The sequence below is a fragment of the Colossoma macropomum genome, unplaced genomic scaffold, assembly GCF_904425465.1.
Source record: "Colossoma macropomum unplaced genomic scaffold, Colossoma_macropomum, whole genome shotgun sequence".
NCBI lineage: Eukaryota > Metazoa > Chordata > Actinopteri > Characiformes > Serrasalmidae > Colossoma > Colossoma macropomum.
In genome coordinates, this window is record NW_023494803.1 from 24,361,667 (window position 1) to 24,381,418 (window position 19,752).

At 38.1% G+C, this 19,752-nt stretch overlaps 2 protein-coding genes across 5 annotated transcripts in view; both read left to right on the forward strand.

Annotated features, from left to right (window-relative positions):
- Nucleotides 1–9,793, forward strand: part of itpk1b (inositol-tetrakisphosphate 1-kinase b) — a 41,158-nt gene extending 31,365 nt beyond the window's left edge. Inside the window, exons 6-11 of the mRNA XM_036593897.1 lie at nucleotides 208–306; nucleotides 569–609; nucleotides 1,615–1,780; nucleotides 5,410–5,477; nucleotides 5,676–5,838; nucleotides 6,668–9,793. Coding sequence (XP_036449790.1) covers nucleotides 208–306; nucleotides 569–609; nucleotides 1,615–1,780; nucleotides 5,410–5,477; nucleotides 5,676–5,838; nucleotides 6,668–7,002 — 872 coding nt within the window. The 3' untranslated portion in view covers nucleotides 7,003–9,793. The remainder of the gene's footprint in view (nucleotides 1–207; nucleotides 307–568; nucleotides 610–1,614; nucleotides 1,781–5,409; nucleotides 5,478–5,675; nucleotides 5,839–6,667) is intronic.
- A 1,047-nt stretch (nucleotides 9,794–10,840) lies between these two features.
- Nucleotides 10,841–19,752, forward strand: part of eml5 (EMAP like 5) — a 73,716-nt gene continuing 64,804 nt past the window's right edge. For all 4 annotated transcript variants that reach the window (XR_005008538.1, XR_005008539.1, XM_036593266.1 and 1 more), the window contains exon 1: nucleotides 10,841–11,353. Coding sequence is in view for 2 of the 4 variants with exons in the window: in XM_036593266.1 (XP_036449159.1) it covers nucleotides 11,157–11,353 (197 nt within the window). In the remaining 2 variants the exon portion in view is untranslated. The remainder of the gene's footprint in view (nucleotides 11,354–19,752) is intronic.

A 19,752-nucleotide genomic window follows, 5' to 3' on the forward strand; every position in this document is an offset into this window, starting at 1 on the left:
TATAGCATTACCTGTTTCTCATATCACAAAATTTTTATTCAGCTGGTCTCCTTATATTACAAAGGAGAATTCTCAAGTTTCTTCTAAACTTCATGTTCTTGTTCGTTCGTTCGTTCGTTCGTTCTCTCTCTCTCTCTCTCTCTCTCTCTCTCTCTCTCTCGATCTCCCTCCCATACTTTTACTCTTGCTTGCTCTCTCTGGCTATAGATGAGCGGATCTGCTCTCCTCCATTCATGGTGTTGAACAGTGAGTGCGGGCCAGACACAGTGGAGCAGATCAAGCAACATGGTCTTACATTCCCCTTCAGTAAGTCCCACCTCTTCCTGTCGGGAAAAGTCAAAGGAAGCGGCAGTTTGTTTGACTTAGGTGCCCCTTTATATCTTGATGCAGGGGTTAGTCATCAGGTTTCGTTAACGCAGAATCACAAGACATCTGTTACATGCTGTAAACCTCCCTAAAGCCAGTGAATTCAGCATTCATTATATCTAATCATATTGTTACTGCATGTATATTTATCCTCCATCATTCTTTTGAAACACACTGTTTTTTTTTTTCTTTCATTTCTCAGTTTGCAAAACACGGGTTGCACACGGAACCAACTCCCACGAGGTAGGACTCCACCACGTTTAACACTATCTTTTTAATCTGTGGTAGCTAACCACAGGTTATCAAGTATTAACACTTACATGCATACTTGTACCCAAATGCCTGCTCAATTCTTAGCTTTGTTACTTGCTGTTTCCACCTGACTGGATTGCCAGTTACTGTTAACTTCATTGTAAAGACTTTAGTCACACCATGTTTTCCATGAGACGTATTGAGACCTTAATAAATTTATTTGGTCATGTGTATAATAGGGATGTACATGGGTACTCGAATACTCGTTTAACCGTTCAACGTGCAGGTATTTGAGTACTGATTCACTGTTTGTGTATTCGCTACATTTTATTGCAGAAATCTGCCAAAATATTTTTTTATTATTATTATTTTTTATTATTTAGCACATATTTGCAAGTAAAAATATTATATTACAGTTTGCCAATATGGAACATGAGTGCGTTGACTCAGGGTAACATCCGCTCATGGCAAAAATGCTTTCGCTTTGAAGGCAGAGTTTTACTATAGCATTACCTGTTGTGTTGTGCATTTGGAATCCAGTTTGGGCAGTTTTTGACAAGGATGTGTTGTTGAGGACATGACTGAGAAGGCAGAGGCTGTGGTGTGGCTATAGTGTCAAATATGCTAACTACTCTAATTGATGTTAGCTAGGTCCAGAAACATGAAAATGTTTCAAAAATATGTTTGTCTAACTTGTTGGTTCATGATCCACCTGTAACAAGACAATGAGTCTGTGATTACCTTCCAGTGCTGTACTAGTTAGCTCATGAGCTCATTTGAAGTGGTAGCCTCAGTTACCTTTTCCACTATCTCTATTTTTTTTTTTTAATCATATCACAGTAATGGTTGCGAGGCATATTGCAATCACAGTATGCAGCAGTGTAATCTGAATTTGATATTTGGTTCATTTCGTGCAGCATAAATGTTTCCCTTGAGGAGTTCTCATACAGCTGAGGTGCTTCATATTATTGGTAAGTTTTCTCCCTGTCTCTGCAGATGGCAATCATTTTTAGTGCTGAGGACCTGAAGGACATTAAGCCCCCGTGTGTGATCCAGAGCTTCATCAACCACAATGCAGTGCTGTATAAGGTGTTTGTAGTGGGCGACTCATACACTGTGGTCGAGAGACCCTCCCTCAAGAACTTTCCCTCTGGCCCAGCTGGTGAGCCTTCAACATTATTCCATTATGATAGTAGTGTTCTTTCTTTGTAGTGTGATGTTTCATTCTAGTAGTGCTTTGCAATTTATAACTATAGTTTGTGAGTGTTTAAAAATACCAAACTGAAACTGAGGCTTATGACTAGTTAGCTGATACTGACATGCAGCCATGCCACACTTTAAACAACAACAACAAAAAAAAGTTACATTCTCTACTGTCTGGACATTTATCTGTCCACAAGTGTGCAGTTGTGTATTTGGAATCCAATTTGGGTATTTTTTTTAGTTCTGACTGTCTCCCTGCATTTCGGGCCAAATACATTTCAAACATAAAAAGAACATATGGCAAGAGGACTTGCTGTATTTGAAAGATGTTCTATGGTTTGAGTGGTTTAGGTGTGAGAGAAAGTGTGATGATCATCATGCTCTTGTTTTTACTCAGTCAGCATGATCTCTACCTTAGTCAAGCTTTCAGTGCCGTACCTTTCCGGAGGACAAGCGTTTTGCATACACTACTGTGCAAGCTAGTATGCAAAGACACTGTGGCAGCTGTTAGAGAAGGCTGTTAGTTGTATGCAAACTTCTAGAGGTCAGCACGGTGCTAACTGCGCTGATCATGCTATAACTTGTGAAGGGGGAGGCTGGAAAAATGACTAATGTGAAGGAGGAAAGTACCATCAAAGTTGTTAATGAAACAAGGCGCAGAGTTTCTAAAGACTTGCTGTTTCCTGATTCAGTTTAGTACTGCATTCCTGTTCCTGGGAACTAAAAAGGTGTGATGAGTGATTGTGGTCAATTCAGTTGTAACATTGTTTGGATGTCATTATGCATATTCATTCTGCATGAATAGAAACGTGCAGCTTTTTTCAGTGATGTGTGCCACTGACCTCAGATGCTACTATATTTACAGGGCATGATGGGACAGTTCTATTGGCTCATTATGCATGTCACAAGAAGCCTACCTAACCTCTTAAATAGCTAACTTGCATAGCTCTCAAGTCACATAATGTAGCTAAGCCTTGCAGGATTCATATCTTTTACCTTTCTTGTGGTTTCACGGCAGTGAATGTAAATGTCAGGGGTTAAAACATTTGTTTTGCTGCATGTTGTGCAGGAGCATCACAGAAACGGCCAATATTAAGCTCAGTAGTATATTTGCAGTGCATTGACCAGCATTATTAGCATAACTGCATCATCAAATTAAAGCCAAGTATGTTGGGTTTTTTTTCTGACATTTAAATGGGCTACTTAACCGATTGCTAAGCAAAACAACCAGCAACTAAATGGCCCTCTGATGCAAAAGAAAAGTCTTGTTTAATGTGGAGCATTTAATTTGATCAGATTGAGAAGTTCAAATGTGGGAGACATGCATTTTGTATAGTTTGTAGCCATGCTGTAAAGAGTGCGGCATCAAGGCTGTGGAATGCAGTGGAATGCAGTGGAAAGCAGTCTGAACAATTGTGAAACTAATGATGGCCATTACGGCTTTTTCAGTGAGTCAGATCAATTGACTCAGCTGTCCAATAACAGCTGACTCTTTAGGCTCCAAAATGGCTCTTTGTTCCGTATAATTGACAGGTTTTTATTTTTAAGATGAGCTGAGTTAGAAATATTGTCTCTTTTAATTCACAAGTCTTAGTATAGATTCTAACAAAAATAGTATTATATCATAAAACAGTATTTCAAACTGTCAGAATGTTACAGTATAAAATGTCAGGCTTGCTGGCCAAACTTATAAGAACTGCTGGGACAAAGACATACTTTAACTTTAATTACATAAAGAACAGGAACACTGATGAAAAGAAACTGCAACAAAACCATAAATGCAGACTGGCTAAAAAGGATAGTTCCTAATGTTATGTAAGAGCTTGGACAAATCTGTAGGAAAAATCTGACTGATATGAGAAATAAATGGGAAAATCATATTATGTTTGTTCGCATAGATTTTTGTGTGTGCTCCTGTTTATTTCAAATTGGAAGTACCAGTGCTCCTTGGCCAAAAGCTTACCATAGAACCCTGCAATTTCTTTATTTTCCCTTTTTTTTTTAAACACTATTATGCCAGCTGGCTTTGCCTTGTCTGAACATTTAATGATAAATAGACCAATATAAATGGTCCAGAATTACTTGGTATGCAAATTGGCTGGTGCTATATATTAGGGAAAATCCTGATGACTAACAAAATGAGATAATTAGAAAAAATAGCAAGGGTGTTGCCCTGTCCACCTGCCTGCTGTGCTAACACTGTTAAAGCAATGTTTCAGCCAAAAATGAAATGTACATAATTCTCCTTTTACCACAAATGTAATAGACCTGCAGTTGGTGCCTGGGTCTAAGCTAGCTAAACCATTACGTACAGACATACCTCAAAACAGCGTTCTGCTCACTGGACTCTGTTTATCATTGTGTCTTAAGATTTATAACATTCTGGATATTCAGACCTTCACTGTGATAGTATGGTCTGAATATGGCAAGGCAGCTTCTAGTTACAGTGCTTCATCTGTGTCAAAATAATGTACAGAAACATTTGAAATTGGAACAGTTTAACTCCTTGACTGATTTTAAGATGAACAGAATTACATACTTTTTCTTGTTTTTAATTTGATTTTGGTTTTTTATTTTCATTTGATTTTGTTGTTGTTTCTTTGTTGATTGTCCACTTGGATGTTGTGTGGCGCCTCCTTGGCCAGGGCTCACTTGCAAAAGAGATTAAATAAGGGTTACTAACACTGCTGTGCACTGAAGTGACATAAGACTGGCAACCTTACCAAAATACCCCACACAAACCAGCAAGCTGGTACAGATGTGATGATCATGTTGCTTTGGCAGTAGTAGCCTACCGTTTGAGTATATAATAGTATTGGTTTATAGTAGTGTTAAAGTTTAATAGTGCACTTTCATGTGTCATCATTTCAGTGCACAGGAGTGTTAGTTTGCTTGTAGCATGAGTGTAGCAATGTCCATGTTTCAACTGCTAAACAGCCTCGCAACTCAGAGTGACACTTAGTGGGCTGTGGTATGTATGTAGGACAAAACGTATCAGATTCGGAACATTTTTGTTTACCATAGGATGCAGTAGCAACGATTTCTGAAAGCAGCATTTATTTAAGTATTATTGATTTAATTTATTTGAGCATTTAAATTTCTAATACGGGCACATTGCTGACTATAGTATGATACCCAACTTCAGAGGTCTATTGATCAGCCAAGATGCTTGGTGTCCAAAGTGTACTTTAGTTTTGCACTGGACCTACGAGGCTAATATAGCTGACAAATAATGAAAGCTTATACCTGCCATTAACACTTATCAAACTATGTACCTAAACCACCACGTCCTTGCCTAAAACCGCTCTACTGAAATCTGTATGTACCATATGATCTGGCTATTAGGCCTTCTGTCATGATAATGGATGTATGGTTGTATATGTCAGCATCCTTTTAGCAAACCTGCTTTGCTCTGTCTCCTCCTGCCTGTGCCTTTCAGTCAGGCATTTTCACAGCACTCTGTACTCAGCTGCTGGCCTCTGCTGCAACCTAGTGGCCCCTCCACACACTTACACTCTCATCCAACACACGTACAAGGAAAGATGCTATTTAAGAAAAAATAATTAATTGTGTCTCTTATTTCCGCAGACAGAAAAGCTATTTTCTTCAACAGCCATAATGTGTCTAAACCAGAGTCGTCCTCAGACCTTACCTCTGTAAGTCTCTCTGAAAACTCTTTTTTGTTAAATATTGAGGCTCTTTGTTTTCAGTTGTAGATTCATTAAATATTTTACCAAATTGGTAGTTTGAAAAAAAAAAAAGAAACACTTAAAAATAGAAACACACTTTTAAGTGGAAGATTTGCATGCAGTCATTTATAAAGGATGCCTGTTCCTGTTTACTTTTCTTCATAGAGAGATAATGTAGAAGGTGTTTCCCAACCTCCCAGTGATGACGTCATCAGGGAGCTATCTAGATCTCTGCGACAGGCTTTAGGAGTGTCACTCTTTGGCATCGACGTCATCATCAACAACCAGACGGGCCAACATGCAGTCATCGACATTAATGCATTCCCCGGTGTGTGCCATCAAAAACCTGTTTAAGTGCAAAATTTGTGTGTTGTTTATTTTAAATGTTGCCACATCGTTTTGCCCTTTTCGCCTAGAATGATAATGAAGAGGGTTTTTCCCCACTGTCTCAAGCTCAAGAGCCATAGCAGTACATGTTTCAAATACAAGCCAATCATTTTCTTTTAACAAATATCAAAGACATGATTGACAGGAATTACTGTTCTTCTGATTAAACTGACTTTCCTTAGTTCTGTGATGACAGAGTACTGTATCTAAATGACATAGGCAAGACTGCATGTTCATATATTTGAGTTTTGCAAAGCAGTTTCTGAATTGGCTTGTCTGCAGACTAAAGTCACCTTTCCTTTTAGAAAGTGATCTATTATCTAACGTGATCTGTTGAATAGAAAACTAGTAAAAACAAGCAAAACTAAAAAAAGCGCACAAAACAGCTGCACAGGACACAAAGTCAAGGTGCCCACTTGCAAGAAGGAACTATTCTATTCTCATTTACACAAATAAGCAGTCTCCTTAAGATCCATATTTTGGTGGCCATCTACTCAAAACTTTAGCTTCACCAATCCTCTATATCTTTATTTCTCTTTCTATTGATCTTTCTTGCTGTTCTTCGGTTCCAGTTGTGGAGAGCTGGTGTTCAGCACAGTTTGACGTTCCCTGCTCAAAAATACCTGGCTCAACTTATCTGGTAATCGCCAGATGAAAAGGGAAAGCACCACATTGTGCTGGACCCTGGCCCTCCAGGACCAGAATCAGTTACCATTGCTATTTACCATGCTCTCAAGGTGTTTATACGTTACTGCTATTCTCCATCCCAGGATATGAGGGCGTTCCAGAGTTCTTCAACGATCTCCTTAACCACATTACCAGTGTCCTCCAAGGCCAGTCCTCCAACGACTGCCCCGCTCCGCCCTCGGCTCAGCCCCCCTCTGGACAGCTAACAACCCCAGCCTCAGGAGAGCGGAGCTGCGCCCCTTCGCAAGAATGCTGCAGCCTGCTGGGCAAGGAATCGGACAGCAGCAGCCCATGGATTGTGGAGGGTGAGGGAGGCCTGAAGGGTTCATGCCAGAGACTGGGCTGCACCCCAGCCATGTCCCCCAACTTCCAGCAGCACTGCGTGTCCACGATAGCCACCAAGGCCTCCTCACAGTGACAGCCTTCTCCCCCCACCACCCTCTTCCTCTGAACAAATAGAGAAAAACAAAGTGAATAATAATAAATAACAATAATTACTGATATTAATAATATATCTGTAATCAGAAATAAACCTTTTACTATATTGGTTATAATGGTGTTGATAATGGGGTGATGGATTCCTTTTGCCTTTCTGTATCCAGTCTAATAACTCGCAGTACTGTAACGTGAACTTTTGCGAATTCAGCATTGGTCAACTGGTTTCTTCTAATATACGTTTGTCTTTTTCGTTTGAGTGGAGAATGGAGTTAACACACTAGGCATTCTGCACGAGAGGGAAACCTCATCCGAAGCTTTCCAGGTCTGGCGTTGCTTTTGGCAGGAGGAGGGACTTAATGATGCATTGATTTGTCAGTTGACACATAACCACCTATAAATCAGCCCCAGAAGATCGAAAAGTTATAAAGCCTTTGTGCTCCATGTTAAGTATCAGTCCTGCGTTAATATGTCATTGTGCAAGTGCAAATCTCCCAGTCAGCTCCAAACTGAGAGCAAAACCGATGGAATATAGCTACTTATAAGGAAAAGAAGACCACCTTTTTGCTTTCCTTTAGTGACCATGGGATGCAACTTAAAACCATGGCTCTTCAGCTCAAAGCAGCTGATCTTGTAAAATTCATAAAACTTTCATAAAGCTTTAGTAAAATATTATGACACTTGACTTTTTCTGTATGAGTTTCTTTATTGTGTGTCATATGATGTGGTTGGTGTTGGTCCAAAGATAAACTGCAGGTGAACTGCAATGTCAAGTGTCATCAATGTTTTTGAAAGAGTTATGAAAGTAGACAAATTTAATACCTAAAATGCAACATTTAGACTGTATGATTGTGTGTCTGTCTGTATGTATGTGTCTGTGTTTTTAACAGAAACTGTTGCATTCCTGAAATTCCAGTATTTTGGGTGTGGTCTGGTGAAATTGTTTTTGAACAGTACATTTCTACAAAACAGCATCCTCTTAATTTAAATCACACCCTTAGTTAAGAACAAAGAATTGTTATATGATAACTGTATATATGGAGTCAATTTGATATTTTGAAGTTGCACAGAAAGAGAAATTTAACTCCAAGGCAAACGTTAATGCCTATAACATAACCATTCCTGTTTTTATGAGTGAAAGTCATTTTTATTTGTATTCCTATATCTCAAACTTGTGAGAAAGTAGTGAATTATCACTCTAATTATCTGAGTATATTATAGAAATCCAAATGATTTCTGAGGCCATGTGTTAAAGACTCAGCAGCGGCTTGTCGGGTCCCGTTTGGAAAATGTCAAATCTGTTTTTTTCCTCCTGGTTTACCTGAATGAAGGGCATTTCTTTTACAGGCATTACAGGTTTTAAAATCTGTTGGTCGTGCAAAATGTGCCATCTCTGGCTGATGTATCTTTGCTGTGGATGATTCTACATTCACTTGATTTGAATTAATGTACTAATTTTTGTTTATTTGGTAGTCATACTTTTTTTTTAGTTAATGTGTTAGTACATGTTGCAATATTGGTGCTTTTTAACCAAGATGGAATATCACTAAAACCAGTTTCAATTCTCCATGTTTTGGGTCAGACTAGAACAAAATGTTGTGAAAGTAAATTAATTTTGACTGATTCAATGTTACTTTTAAAAGGCAAGTAACAGTTTAGCCTGTAATCTGCATATAGATGTTTAGTGGTTTACCTTTTATTAGTATTATAATATTTTTTAATTTTTTTTTTTTTTTAACCAAACCAGGTTATTCATGTGGACGATCATATGCACAACAAGTTTTGTTTGTTTGTTTGTTTGTTTTTTCATTAAGGAAAACATTGAAAACCGTTACAGAGGACTTTGCAGATGCAGTTTAGAAAAAAATGACGAACTTATGATGTTAATGCTCTGCTGTGTTCAGTCAATTCCCTTTTATACTTTAGGAACTGCTTTGCCTCATTGGGATGTAAAAATAACACTGAAGCTTCTGAGTCTTTGATTTGTAGTGAAGAACTGTGGTACTTCGACTGAGAGGAGCTTGAGGCGACTTCCTGTGTAGTGCTTTCCTTCACCTGTAGGGGTCTACTTTTAAAAGTGGAACCCTAAATCTTTTCCGTTCAACGTGTATATACCAAAATGTAAAAGCACCTTAGCACAAAAGTGATTTCAGTGATCAGCCTCCATTGTTCATTTACTGGATTGTTTCTTTTTTTTCCTTTCTGCTTTGGTGGAATATGACACTTGTACCAATCTGAGTCTAATCTAATGGAATCTAATGGACATTATGAACTTAACATATTCAAACATGTATAGACATGAAATGAGTGCAGTTCTCCACTAAAATTACATCTTTACCAATCATAGACTTGATCATAGAATGATTGGAGGGGTATTTATCTGGCTGGTAGGAATCAAAACCTTAAAAATGTAAGGTTACGTTTTGCCGCATGACCTAATAATGGCCCGATTCTTAGCCTTGTGAGGTGGAGAGAGTATGACAGCTTTGTACACTGCTCTACTTTGTGTCTCTTTATTGTGCTCTTGCCTTTATTGTGCTTTGAAATGGAAAAAACCCACCCTATTTAGTACTCAAACTTGTCATTGTTCTTGAAATCCACTTGAATGTTTACTTAGATATGAAATAGACGATGTATGTATACAGTGCACAACCCTACTATATCTGCATACATACATTCAGAACATGACGTACAGCATATTGTGTTTTGTAAGTTACAAATCAATCTACACTTTGTGATTTCTTCCAGATAAAACATTTTAAAAATTAATTTAAGTACCTTGTATGAATTTGTGCATTCTTGCTGCTCAGCATTTTGGAGGTTTTCACTTGTGTGTGTATGTGTGGGTGAGTGTGTGAGTGAGAGGGAGAAGTGAAGGGAGTTTATCAGCTATACGTAAGGAGGAGTCACACTGATTTTTAAATTTCTGCATGATCAAATCTAAAAAAGTCGTTTATAGTGGTTTGATGGGAAATGCTCTGTCGTACAGAAAGTCAGAATTGTTCACAATGGTGGTGATAGGAACCAGAAGTTGGAAGAGTTTAATGCATCTGAAAGCTGCCTCAGGAAAAAAGCTATTACAAAAGCTTTTACAAAAACAATTATGCAAATGTTTTACAGCCTCTTTTGCAATAAGATTTTTGCCTAAAACTTAATTTAAATTACATTTAAAAACTCACATGGAGACACATGGAGGTTTTGGAGAGTAAATTACATTTGCATTGTATACATCGCAAACTCTGGTTCCCATCACCACCACGGTAAAGAAATCTGAGTGGGGAAGTTTCTAAACAATGAACCATTTTACATCAAACCACTCTGCATCACATTGTTTACATTACCAAGATGTAATTATATAGATATCTTGAAAAATCAGTGGAATTCTCCTTTAAGGGCATATTCAGAGATTTTGTAAAGCCATTATTGTTTTTAGATTTACCATATATTACCAGTCTGACTCATGGTTTATATCACATCTTTAGATGCCTCTCTTTTTTTTATAGCAGCCTGACTGTAATTACTCTGTGTTACATAATGTTAGAACACACAAACACAAACTCGCCAAATTGGAAAAAAAAATTTTACATTTTAAGAGTGTAACTGCAGGATACATTATCCCTGTGAACAACCCCATGTATAACGTATGACTGCGCCTCTCCGACGATCACTATTGGTGTGTCATTTTTCACTCAAGGCTGCGCTGTCCGTTTTCTGCAACCTGATTGGCCAGACTGAACGTCCATCAACGCTGCAGCTCGCGATTGGGCAGTACCGCATAAACGGCACGGGGAAAAAATAGTATTTTCGGGATTTGACGAGGCACAAGCGCAAAGCCGCCCGTCCGGTCAGCAGAAGAAAGAAGGTAGCTGCTTCACACCTGTGAAAGAAGTGCGAGGCAGGCTTTTAAAAAACACATTTACACCACTTCAAAAATAGGACCATATGGCCGTGACCAGGATGCTGACAGACTAAAGTTGAGGAGAGGACTTCGTGTGAAAAATGTCGTCAGGACAGACTTGTGTGTAGCCGGACGAGCTGCTCTGACAGCGGACCGCACGGGTAAGAGGCTGCATGAGGGCTCGCCGTCGTGAATGAAAGAACACCAGCTCTTCGCCTCGGAGAGAAATAAGTACGAACATGGCTGACAGAACAGCACCGAACTGTCATCTGCGACTCGAGTGGGTTTACGGCTACCGGGGACACCAGTGCCGCAACAACCTGTACTACACGGCGGCCAAGGAAATAGTGTACTTTGTGGCCGGTGTGGGAGTTGTGTACAACACACGGGAACACAAGCAAAAATTCTACCTGGGCCATAACGATGACATAATCAGGTAAGGTTTAATCCGACTGGTGAAAAATTTAACGAGGTTTCGGTGTAAACTAACCAGCCCTGCTGGAGACAGCGGATCGGATCGGTCCGCCTGGACCACGGTCACTTACAGAAGGACTAACGGTTTTAACGGTCGCTTAGACGGTGAGAAGTGAGCTTCGCGTTGCGTGAAGCTACTCAAAAAACAACCAGCCTACTTATATAACAGCGTTGCGGTACAACTTGAGCTCTAAACGTGAAGTGTAGCGACGGTAACGCGTGTGTGTATCAGTTAGCGCTGCTGGTAGACGGTAGCCTCGCTAACCTTCACGAGTTCACCGTGCTGGACAGAGAGAGCGCCGGACTGGAGCGAGTTTTGTGGAGCTGGAGGTGGTTCTGTGGCTCAACTAGGCGTTTTTAGCCGGTATTTTTTGACCACGTTCAAACTGCAGCTGAGTTACTCACAGCTGCGCTACGCTACGGTCAGGTTTAACGTTCATGTCAACTGGCTGTTCAAGGACATGATGAAGACAGGCGCCTGTAAAAGCCACAGAAACGGTTATCTGTGTCAGTCATGTATCATGAGCACCACCCCTGCCTAATGTTAGAAAATATAGTTTTTAGTCTTAGTTTGTAACTTAGAAGACCTCTCTCTCTCTCTCTTTCTCTCTCTCTCTCTCTCTCTCTCAAAAGATTTCAGTGGTTTCTTGCACTGGCTACCTGAAAATCTTATATAGACATAGCAACCTACTGTAGCCTGTTGGCTTAGACTCAGGGCTTGGTTTGAGGGGGGATACATAAGGATGCCATACTTCAGTCAAAATAATAATAAGAATAATAAGAATAATAATAATGATACAGAATTCATCACACATTCTGCTTTTCACCTGTCATTCACCTTTCCCATCTCAATTGGAGTAATAATATATCACTTAGGGTGTCTGTTATTAGAGATTTACACACCAAATTGCATTTGAGTGCCTTAGACCAAGTTGTTGTTTAACCCCCTAGTTTTATTAAGTTTTATTTCACACTTCTATAACCTAAGAATATCTCAGCCAGTTTGCATTGAAGTCCCTGTAGTTACGGAATAATAAGCCTGAGATTTAAGGGGTTAAACCCCCCCCCCTTTGATTTTTTCCAGTTCCGCTACTGCTTAGATTGTGTGGTGCCTTCTGACAGAATGACTTGGATTCAGCTTATTAATTGGATGTTAGTGCTATTAAAACGGCCTGCAGGCCTGTTTAATGAACCACTACTGAAAACCTTTATTTTTTTTCTTTTTAAGTTTTGTGTGGTTTGACAGTTTGCCTGATATTTATACACTAAAACAGCCTTTTGCAGTTGGTCAGTAGACCGTGCTAGTGCTCTTAAGGTCTGTGTACTCTCCAAGATATTAATGTCTCTTCTGCTCTCACTTCAGCAGAGCCATATAAAATTGTGTATGTGCTGTCCTAGTGATTGTAGCTTCCAGTATGCTTTGCCGCTAGTCAGCTGGCTCAACTCTCCATTATTAATTAGGTTAGAAAGAAACTGACCTTGCATTGCCTTTCAAAAGTGACACACCTTTGTGAATGCACTGATGAGTGCTTGTGTGCCTATATGTAAGCAGAGATAGTATCTGTGAGTTTATTTCTATGACCTGGGTAAAATACCAGTGTCCAAGTTAGATAATGGGTTTAAGTGAAACAGCGAACAGGACAAGGGTTTAATAAAGTCACTCAGCATCAGGATCCTGGACATCTAGTGCTGAACTGGACAGCTCCAAAAAGATCCCAGGCTGCACAGATGAACACAGCCAATAAGCTGATATGATGATATAATTTGTTAATTGTTATTGTAAGCATCCACCTGATCTAAAAAGTGTTAATTTTACTTTTGGTTAAAATAATACAGGTCAGTTTTTAACTACATTAAGGGCTCACCAGTGTGTATTTATTATATCAAAGGAATATCGTGGTCACAGTATGTAGCAATAGAATTGCGTTGTGCTACTTTGTTCATAAGTGAGACACAGCCACATAATACTCAGTGACTTCACTTTGAAGACCTGTCATTGAAAACCAATTCGCCAAGAAGTTTGTGGTTGTGTGACTCAGTTCAGATATCCCATTGGGACCCTTGCTTCTCTGGTTACTTCAGTAGCAGAATGTAGCCCTGTGCTTGACCCCCTGAGATGACTGTCATTCACTGTTCATGCATAGCAAATGCCTCCATATGGCACCAGTGTCATTTTATTATTTAAAGAATTTTGGCTTTTATTTATATGTTGTGTAAAATACCTATTAGAAAAAGCACCTGTATTAATATGACTTATTTTAGGGATGTAACAATAAACTCAGCACACAATACCATTTGATGCACAATACTGGGTTCACAATACGGTGTTCTCACGATGTTCTAAACAAATTTTGAATGAAGAAGCATTATGACTGTAATCATGTTGTTGCATAACTTAATGACAGTAGAGCTGGGAGGGTGGAGTACTGGAGTGAGTCAGTTGGTGCTGATCGATGAAAATGTCCAAACAATGCAAATGTATTAGATGGCATTATTAATAAAGGGGGTGCACCAATTGTGGGCCAGGGCGCCCACAATTATCCATTGTTTAGCATCTCTGCCAGTGCTGATACTTTAATTGAGTGACGATATCCATTGTTTAGCATCTCTGCCAATGCCGATACATAAACATTTATATAAAATTTAGAAATTGCCTGGGTTAGCTTAACAGAGAAATGTAACATTTGTTTGAAGAAACAAATGCAATTAAATGCATAAAACACATACATTTTAGCGCAGTAATTCAGTGTCACCTAAATGTTCTGCTCTTCCAGAATACAAAAAATACAAAAGCAAAGAACAATTTGAAATCAGTCAATTCTAAACGTGTCCGATGCTGATAATCTTTTTAAAGCAAATATCTACTAATACTGATATGATTTTTATATTGTTGTGTGTTACTAAGTAACATAAAGTCCATTATCCATGATGCAGTGTTTTAAATCCATGATTAAACGTGATTCACTGTCACATTTTTGCATTGCAGTATCGCAATGTCGTGATGCATTGTTACATTGCTGCTTATTTTACAATAGATAGAATGGGATAGTCCCTTTGATCCAGTTTGGCTGATGCAGTGTTTAGATTGTGGCTTTGAGTAGAATGGGCTTCAACCCTGCTGAATCTAAGTATAGTGTGTATGAATGAATATCCGTAGTTTTCTTATAAGGTGTGTGCTTTTGAATGGAAACCAACACAATCATAAACTGCTTTCAGTAATAGTTCATACATTTCAGTTTAAATTTTACTTGGGCAGTTTGCTTGCAAATGGCTTCATGGCTTTTTTTCCATGTAAAAATGTACTCTGAGTAGGTCAAGTGTGTGCAGAATGGAGTACCAATGCATTGCAAGCGGATCCTCTGTGTGTATGTGTGGCAGTGTGGCTGGTTGTGCTTTTGTGGCTGTGTTTATTCATACGGCATCGGTGGTTGCCCTGGAGTAGAATGCTCAGTGGGCGGTGGAAGGTGGGTCCAGAGCTGAGCTGCAGATGTTGAACAGATCTCGTTTTGCAGCAACTCATGTGGAACAGAGAGGGAGAAAAAAACAGGCTCTTTCTTAGACAACAGACAAGCTGCTGTTCTCGTCAGCTTTAAATGAGTAGTTGGTCTCTCGAGTGCATGTCGTGCCGAACAGCTGAAAAACACTCCACTTATGCTCAGACAAGCGCAAATCAAATATTTAACCACTGGTACCGCTTGCGGTTGGAAAGAGAAAGACAGAAATAGTATTAACCGAGATGTTCAGATACAGAGTGCTCAGAGTTTAGCTCCGTCTGAAAAATGCAGAATGTAGTGTTGTACTGAATGTGACACTGACATCTAATTTCATGTTAAGCAACACATTTTTAAAGCCACTCTCTGGAGCGATTTTACTTAAAGGGTTAAAATTAGGTTAATAATAAGCTTAATACTGAAATAAATCAAAGCTAAAGTATCATCTTATTAGCAACAGTGTAGTGTTGTACTACATACAGCACCTGTCAGAAGTTTGGACACATCAGTTTGAAAATGTTTTTCACAATCTTAAAGACATTTGGTCTAAAGGCATATGCTTTAAATTTCTTTCAAATATAAATAGTAAATAGTTGCTAACCGTGCTATGAAATATAAAATATAATGTTAACGTTACAAAAATTATTAACACTAACTTATTAACACATGCATGTATTATCATTTTTAAATGCCTCATTAAGTAGAAATGCTTAGTATTTGACTTCTTTAGGACTGTTAGCTTCTTATGAAGTTGCTTGCGAGAATGACAAAGAGTGTGTAAAGCTGCATTAAGGCAAAGGAGGGCTACTCTGAAAAATCGTATTGATTTGTTTGGGTTTGATTAACTTTTTTTGCCACTACCTGATTCCATGTATGTTATTTCGTAGTCGTGATGTTTGATGACATTTTGAGTAAATTTATCCAAAGTTTTGACTGTTACTGTACGTCTGGACTGCAAACTCCTAATATAAGATGCATATGATGTGATTGCACACGAGACCGAAATGAAAGCTTTGAGTTATCTACAATATTTTCTGAATTATATATGGTTAATTAAATGAAAAGGAAACGTGATGAAAGGGGGTTGCCCCCAGTTTCCCCCAAAACAGGTCAGTCTTGGTTGAAGCATTATCTTAGCCATAGTACTTACCTGATTCACAGGTTTGCTTTAGGCATTCATAGATTCACAGGTATTCTCAGGCAAGGATTTCTGAGAATGGTGGATGCTTGGATGTTGCGAGAATCAGAGTGGGATGTTCAAATAAATAGAAACAAAGAAGACATTTTAATGTTCTTTTAGGCTTTTTTAGTTCGTTACAGGTCAAATTCTACACAGTTAGTCTCCATGTAAAGAAGCCGTACAGAGATTTCATGGAGTCCCACAGAGATCATACTGGAGAGAATTACAGAGTAATCTCTGACTGCTCTTCTTTTTCAGCCAATGTAGACTGTAGTTAACATTCACTGCTAAAATGTGTAAATCTAGGCCTAAATTAAAGGAAAAATTTCCCTTTTCTAAACCTAACCCCAGCTAGTTAAGAAGTGTCTTTAATTGTGGTTTAAGAAAGCCTTTAAAACTGATTTAAAATGTTTAAGATTTAAGAATGATTAAAATTACTTGTAGTATTTAAATGTGAGTTTAAAGAATTAATCTGTCCAGATTTAAAGCACCAGTTAAGGTCGCTACATAATCTTGTGTCCAGACTCCCCCATGTCTGTTCTTGTGTGTTAGATGATTTGCTGGTTAATTGGTCCCTGCTGCATGCTCTACTAATGTTGCCTTGCCCTCAGGATCAAATGTCTGTTTGTTTTTAAGACACTCAGCATGTGAAGAGAAATGAATGGAGATGTGGGAACATGAATGAACAAAGAGAAGGAGAAGGACTGAATTAAATGAACAATTATTTGTTAAACTGCTCTGTTTGAATAATATATCATCTGTTAATTGTTATCAGAATGATCAGCCTTCACAATACTGAAATCACAGAAGTCTGCCATGTGCAAATGAGCCTTTAGCCATACAAAGTTGTTTAAAAAAATCTAAGCATTCATATGGTCCAACAACTGTAAATCATTTTGACAAATTAATGCAGGCCAGTGTTTACCATGTCACACTAACTGTTAACTGTATGTTTTCTGTATATTGCAAAGCATATCACAAACACAGTGTGTAGCAGTATAATTGCAATATGATGTTTGGCCCTTATCATACAGTCTTATTTTCACATATTTTCAGGTTTGAATATTTTGATTTTCAGTTCTGAGATCAAGATTCAGTATTTTATTTTATTAAAACTGTCTTGATTCTATAGAGCTCTAAGCATATCTAGACTGATTGGTTTGACTTCTATACATTTTATGTCAGAACAAACCTCAGTTTGAAAAAATTGTGAGTGTGTGAAATGTTAATAAAAACATTATTATCACTGACTGAAAAGAAAGCTGTACAGTAACAATGTCTGATGTTTTACATTTTGAACTTTGTTGTTTATTTTTTTCTTTGTAACTAAAACTCATTCAAATATGATGCCTGCAACATGTTCCAAAAAGGTAGGACATGAACATGTTAAGCATTGTGTTACATCAACTTTCAACTAGTCTAGCCCTGCACTCTCTGATTATGCAGCCATGCTGTTGTAACATATGCAGAATGTGACTTGCCATTTTTATGTTGAAATGATCATGAATGTCCATGAAAAAGACAGCATCTAGAAGGCAGCATACGTTGCTCCAAAATGTGTGTATATCTTTCAGCAGTAATGGTGCCTTCACAGACATGATGTGCAAGTTACCCACGCCATGGACACCGTACCCTGAAAGACCCTGGCTTTTGAACTTTATGCTGGTAACAGCCTGGATGGTCCTTTTCTTCTTTGGGTGTTCAGCATTTCTAGATGTTGTTGACATATGGCTTCTGCTGTACATGTACAGTCTTGTGGATGCAGCACTGAGCAATATTAATTGACAAAGGTTTGTCAAAATATTCCTGAGATTGTGTGCTGGTATCTGTCACAGCAGCTTGTTTATTTTTAATACAGTGCATTTTTGGCAAAGTGGGAAGCCTTGGTCCATCGTTGCTTACAAAGGACTAGGCCTTCATTTTATACCCAAGCATGATTGCATTGCTTGTTTACGATGTTGTTTTGACCATTTTACAATGTTTCTTGTAAATTGCACTTGTCCCAACTTTCTTGGAACCTCTTGCAGGCATTATTTCAGAATGAGTGTATTTTTACAAAAACAATATAATTGTTAAGGTAGCATATTAAAAATCTTGTGTTTGTACTCTTTTTTGTTTAAGTACAGGTCAAAATGGATTTACAAATCGCTGCTCTCTGTTTTTATTTGCATTTCATATACTGTTCTTAACTTTTTTTGGAGCTGAGGTTTGTACTACAAAGTAGCATTTCCTATACAAAGTAGCACTGCTACTGAAGTTGTTTGTTTTTTTTCACATACAAACTCAATTCTAAAAATGTTGGGACAGCAGGTAAAATGAAAATGAAGAGAGAAAATGTGTAAACTGACATTTATTTGAAAACAGCACAAAGAAGTAACATTTAATCAACTTTATGGATTTTTGTAAATATGCACTGATTCCGAATTGGATGCCTTCAACACATTCCAAAAAAGTTGGGACAGGAGCACCTTAACATTGGGAAGTTTGTGAAATGATCAAAAACACCTGTTTAGCTGCTTTTCACAGATAAACAGATTCAAATTGTTTTAAATTGTTTTGGGATGTTGTGTTCTCTGACCACAGAGGAAAAGGACCATCCTGATTGTTATCAACACAAAGTTCAAAAGACAGAGTCATGGTATGGGGATGTGTTAGTGGGTGAATTGCACATCTGTGAAGTCACCAATAATGCTGAGGGATACATGCGCATTTTGGAGCGACATATACTGCCATTTAGATGAAGTCATTTTCAAGGACAGCCCTGCTTGTTTCAGCAAGACTGCACGTGTTACAACAGTTTGGCTTCGTAGTAAGAGAGTGCAGGTGCTAAAGCAGCCTGCCTGCAGTTCAGACCTGTCTCCCATTAAAGTGTGGGGCTCATGTTGAAGTGCAATAAATGTTAATGGAGGCCCCAGAATGTTGAGCAGCTGAAGTGTTATATAAAGCAAGTCCTCAGTTACCAAACGATTACTGAACATTATTGAAAGGTGTTGTGATACAGTGGTAAACATGCCCCTGCCCCAACTTTTTTAGAACATGTTGCCAGCAACAAATTTAGAATTAATGTATATATATACAAAAATAATAAAGTTAATCAGTTTAAACATTAAATATCTCTTTTGTACTGTTTTCATTTAAGTACAGGTTAGTGTTAAGTAGTGCTGTTCAGTGTTCAATTTCTTTCACACACAATTCCAATTCTTAAAAAGTCAGGACACTAGTTAAAAAGCAAATAAGAACAGAAGCAAGTGATTTGTAAACTGTCTTTTACAGGTATTTAAGAAGAGATATTTAATATTTTACTTTATTGATTTTTGTAAACATGTTTGCAACACATTCTAGAAGTATTGGGAAAGGGGCACTGAATACAGGTCAGAAAGGATTTGCAAATCATTGCTCTCTTTTTATTTACATTTGTTCTTCTGTCCTTTTTTGGAATTGTGTTTGTATGAACTATTTGATCAATTAATTATCATTAACAGCAGATTCCCTGAAAAGCAATGAATGAGAGACACTCTGAAGAGAATGAGTTTTAAATGTCTGTACACTATTTTCAGTGTTGTTTTTTTATTTTATTTTTGTTTATACTGTAATGAAGTTTTTGATCTGCTCTTGTGGTTTCTTTCATAGGGCCTCTTTCACCAACAACAGTTTTCTTCTTTAAACCCACTTAAGCAGTTTTCACAAAGT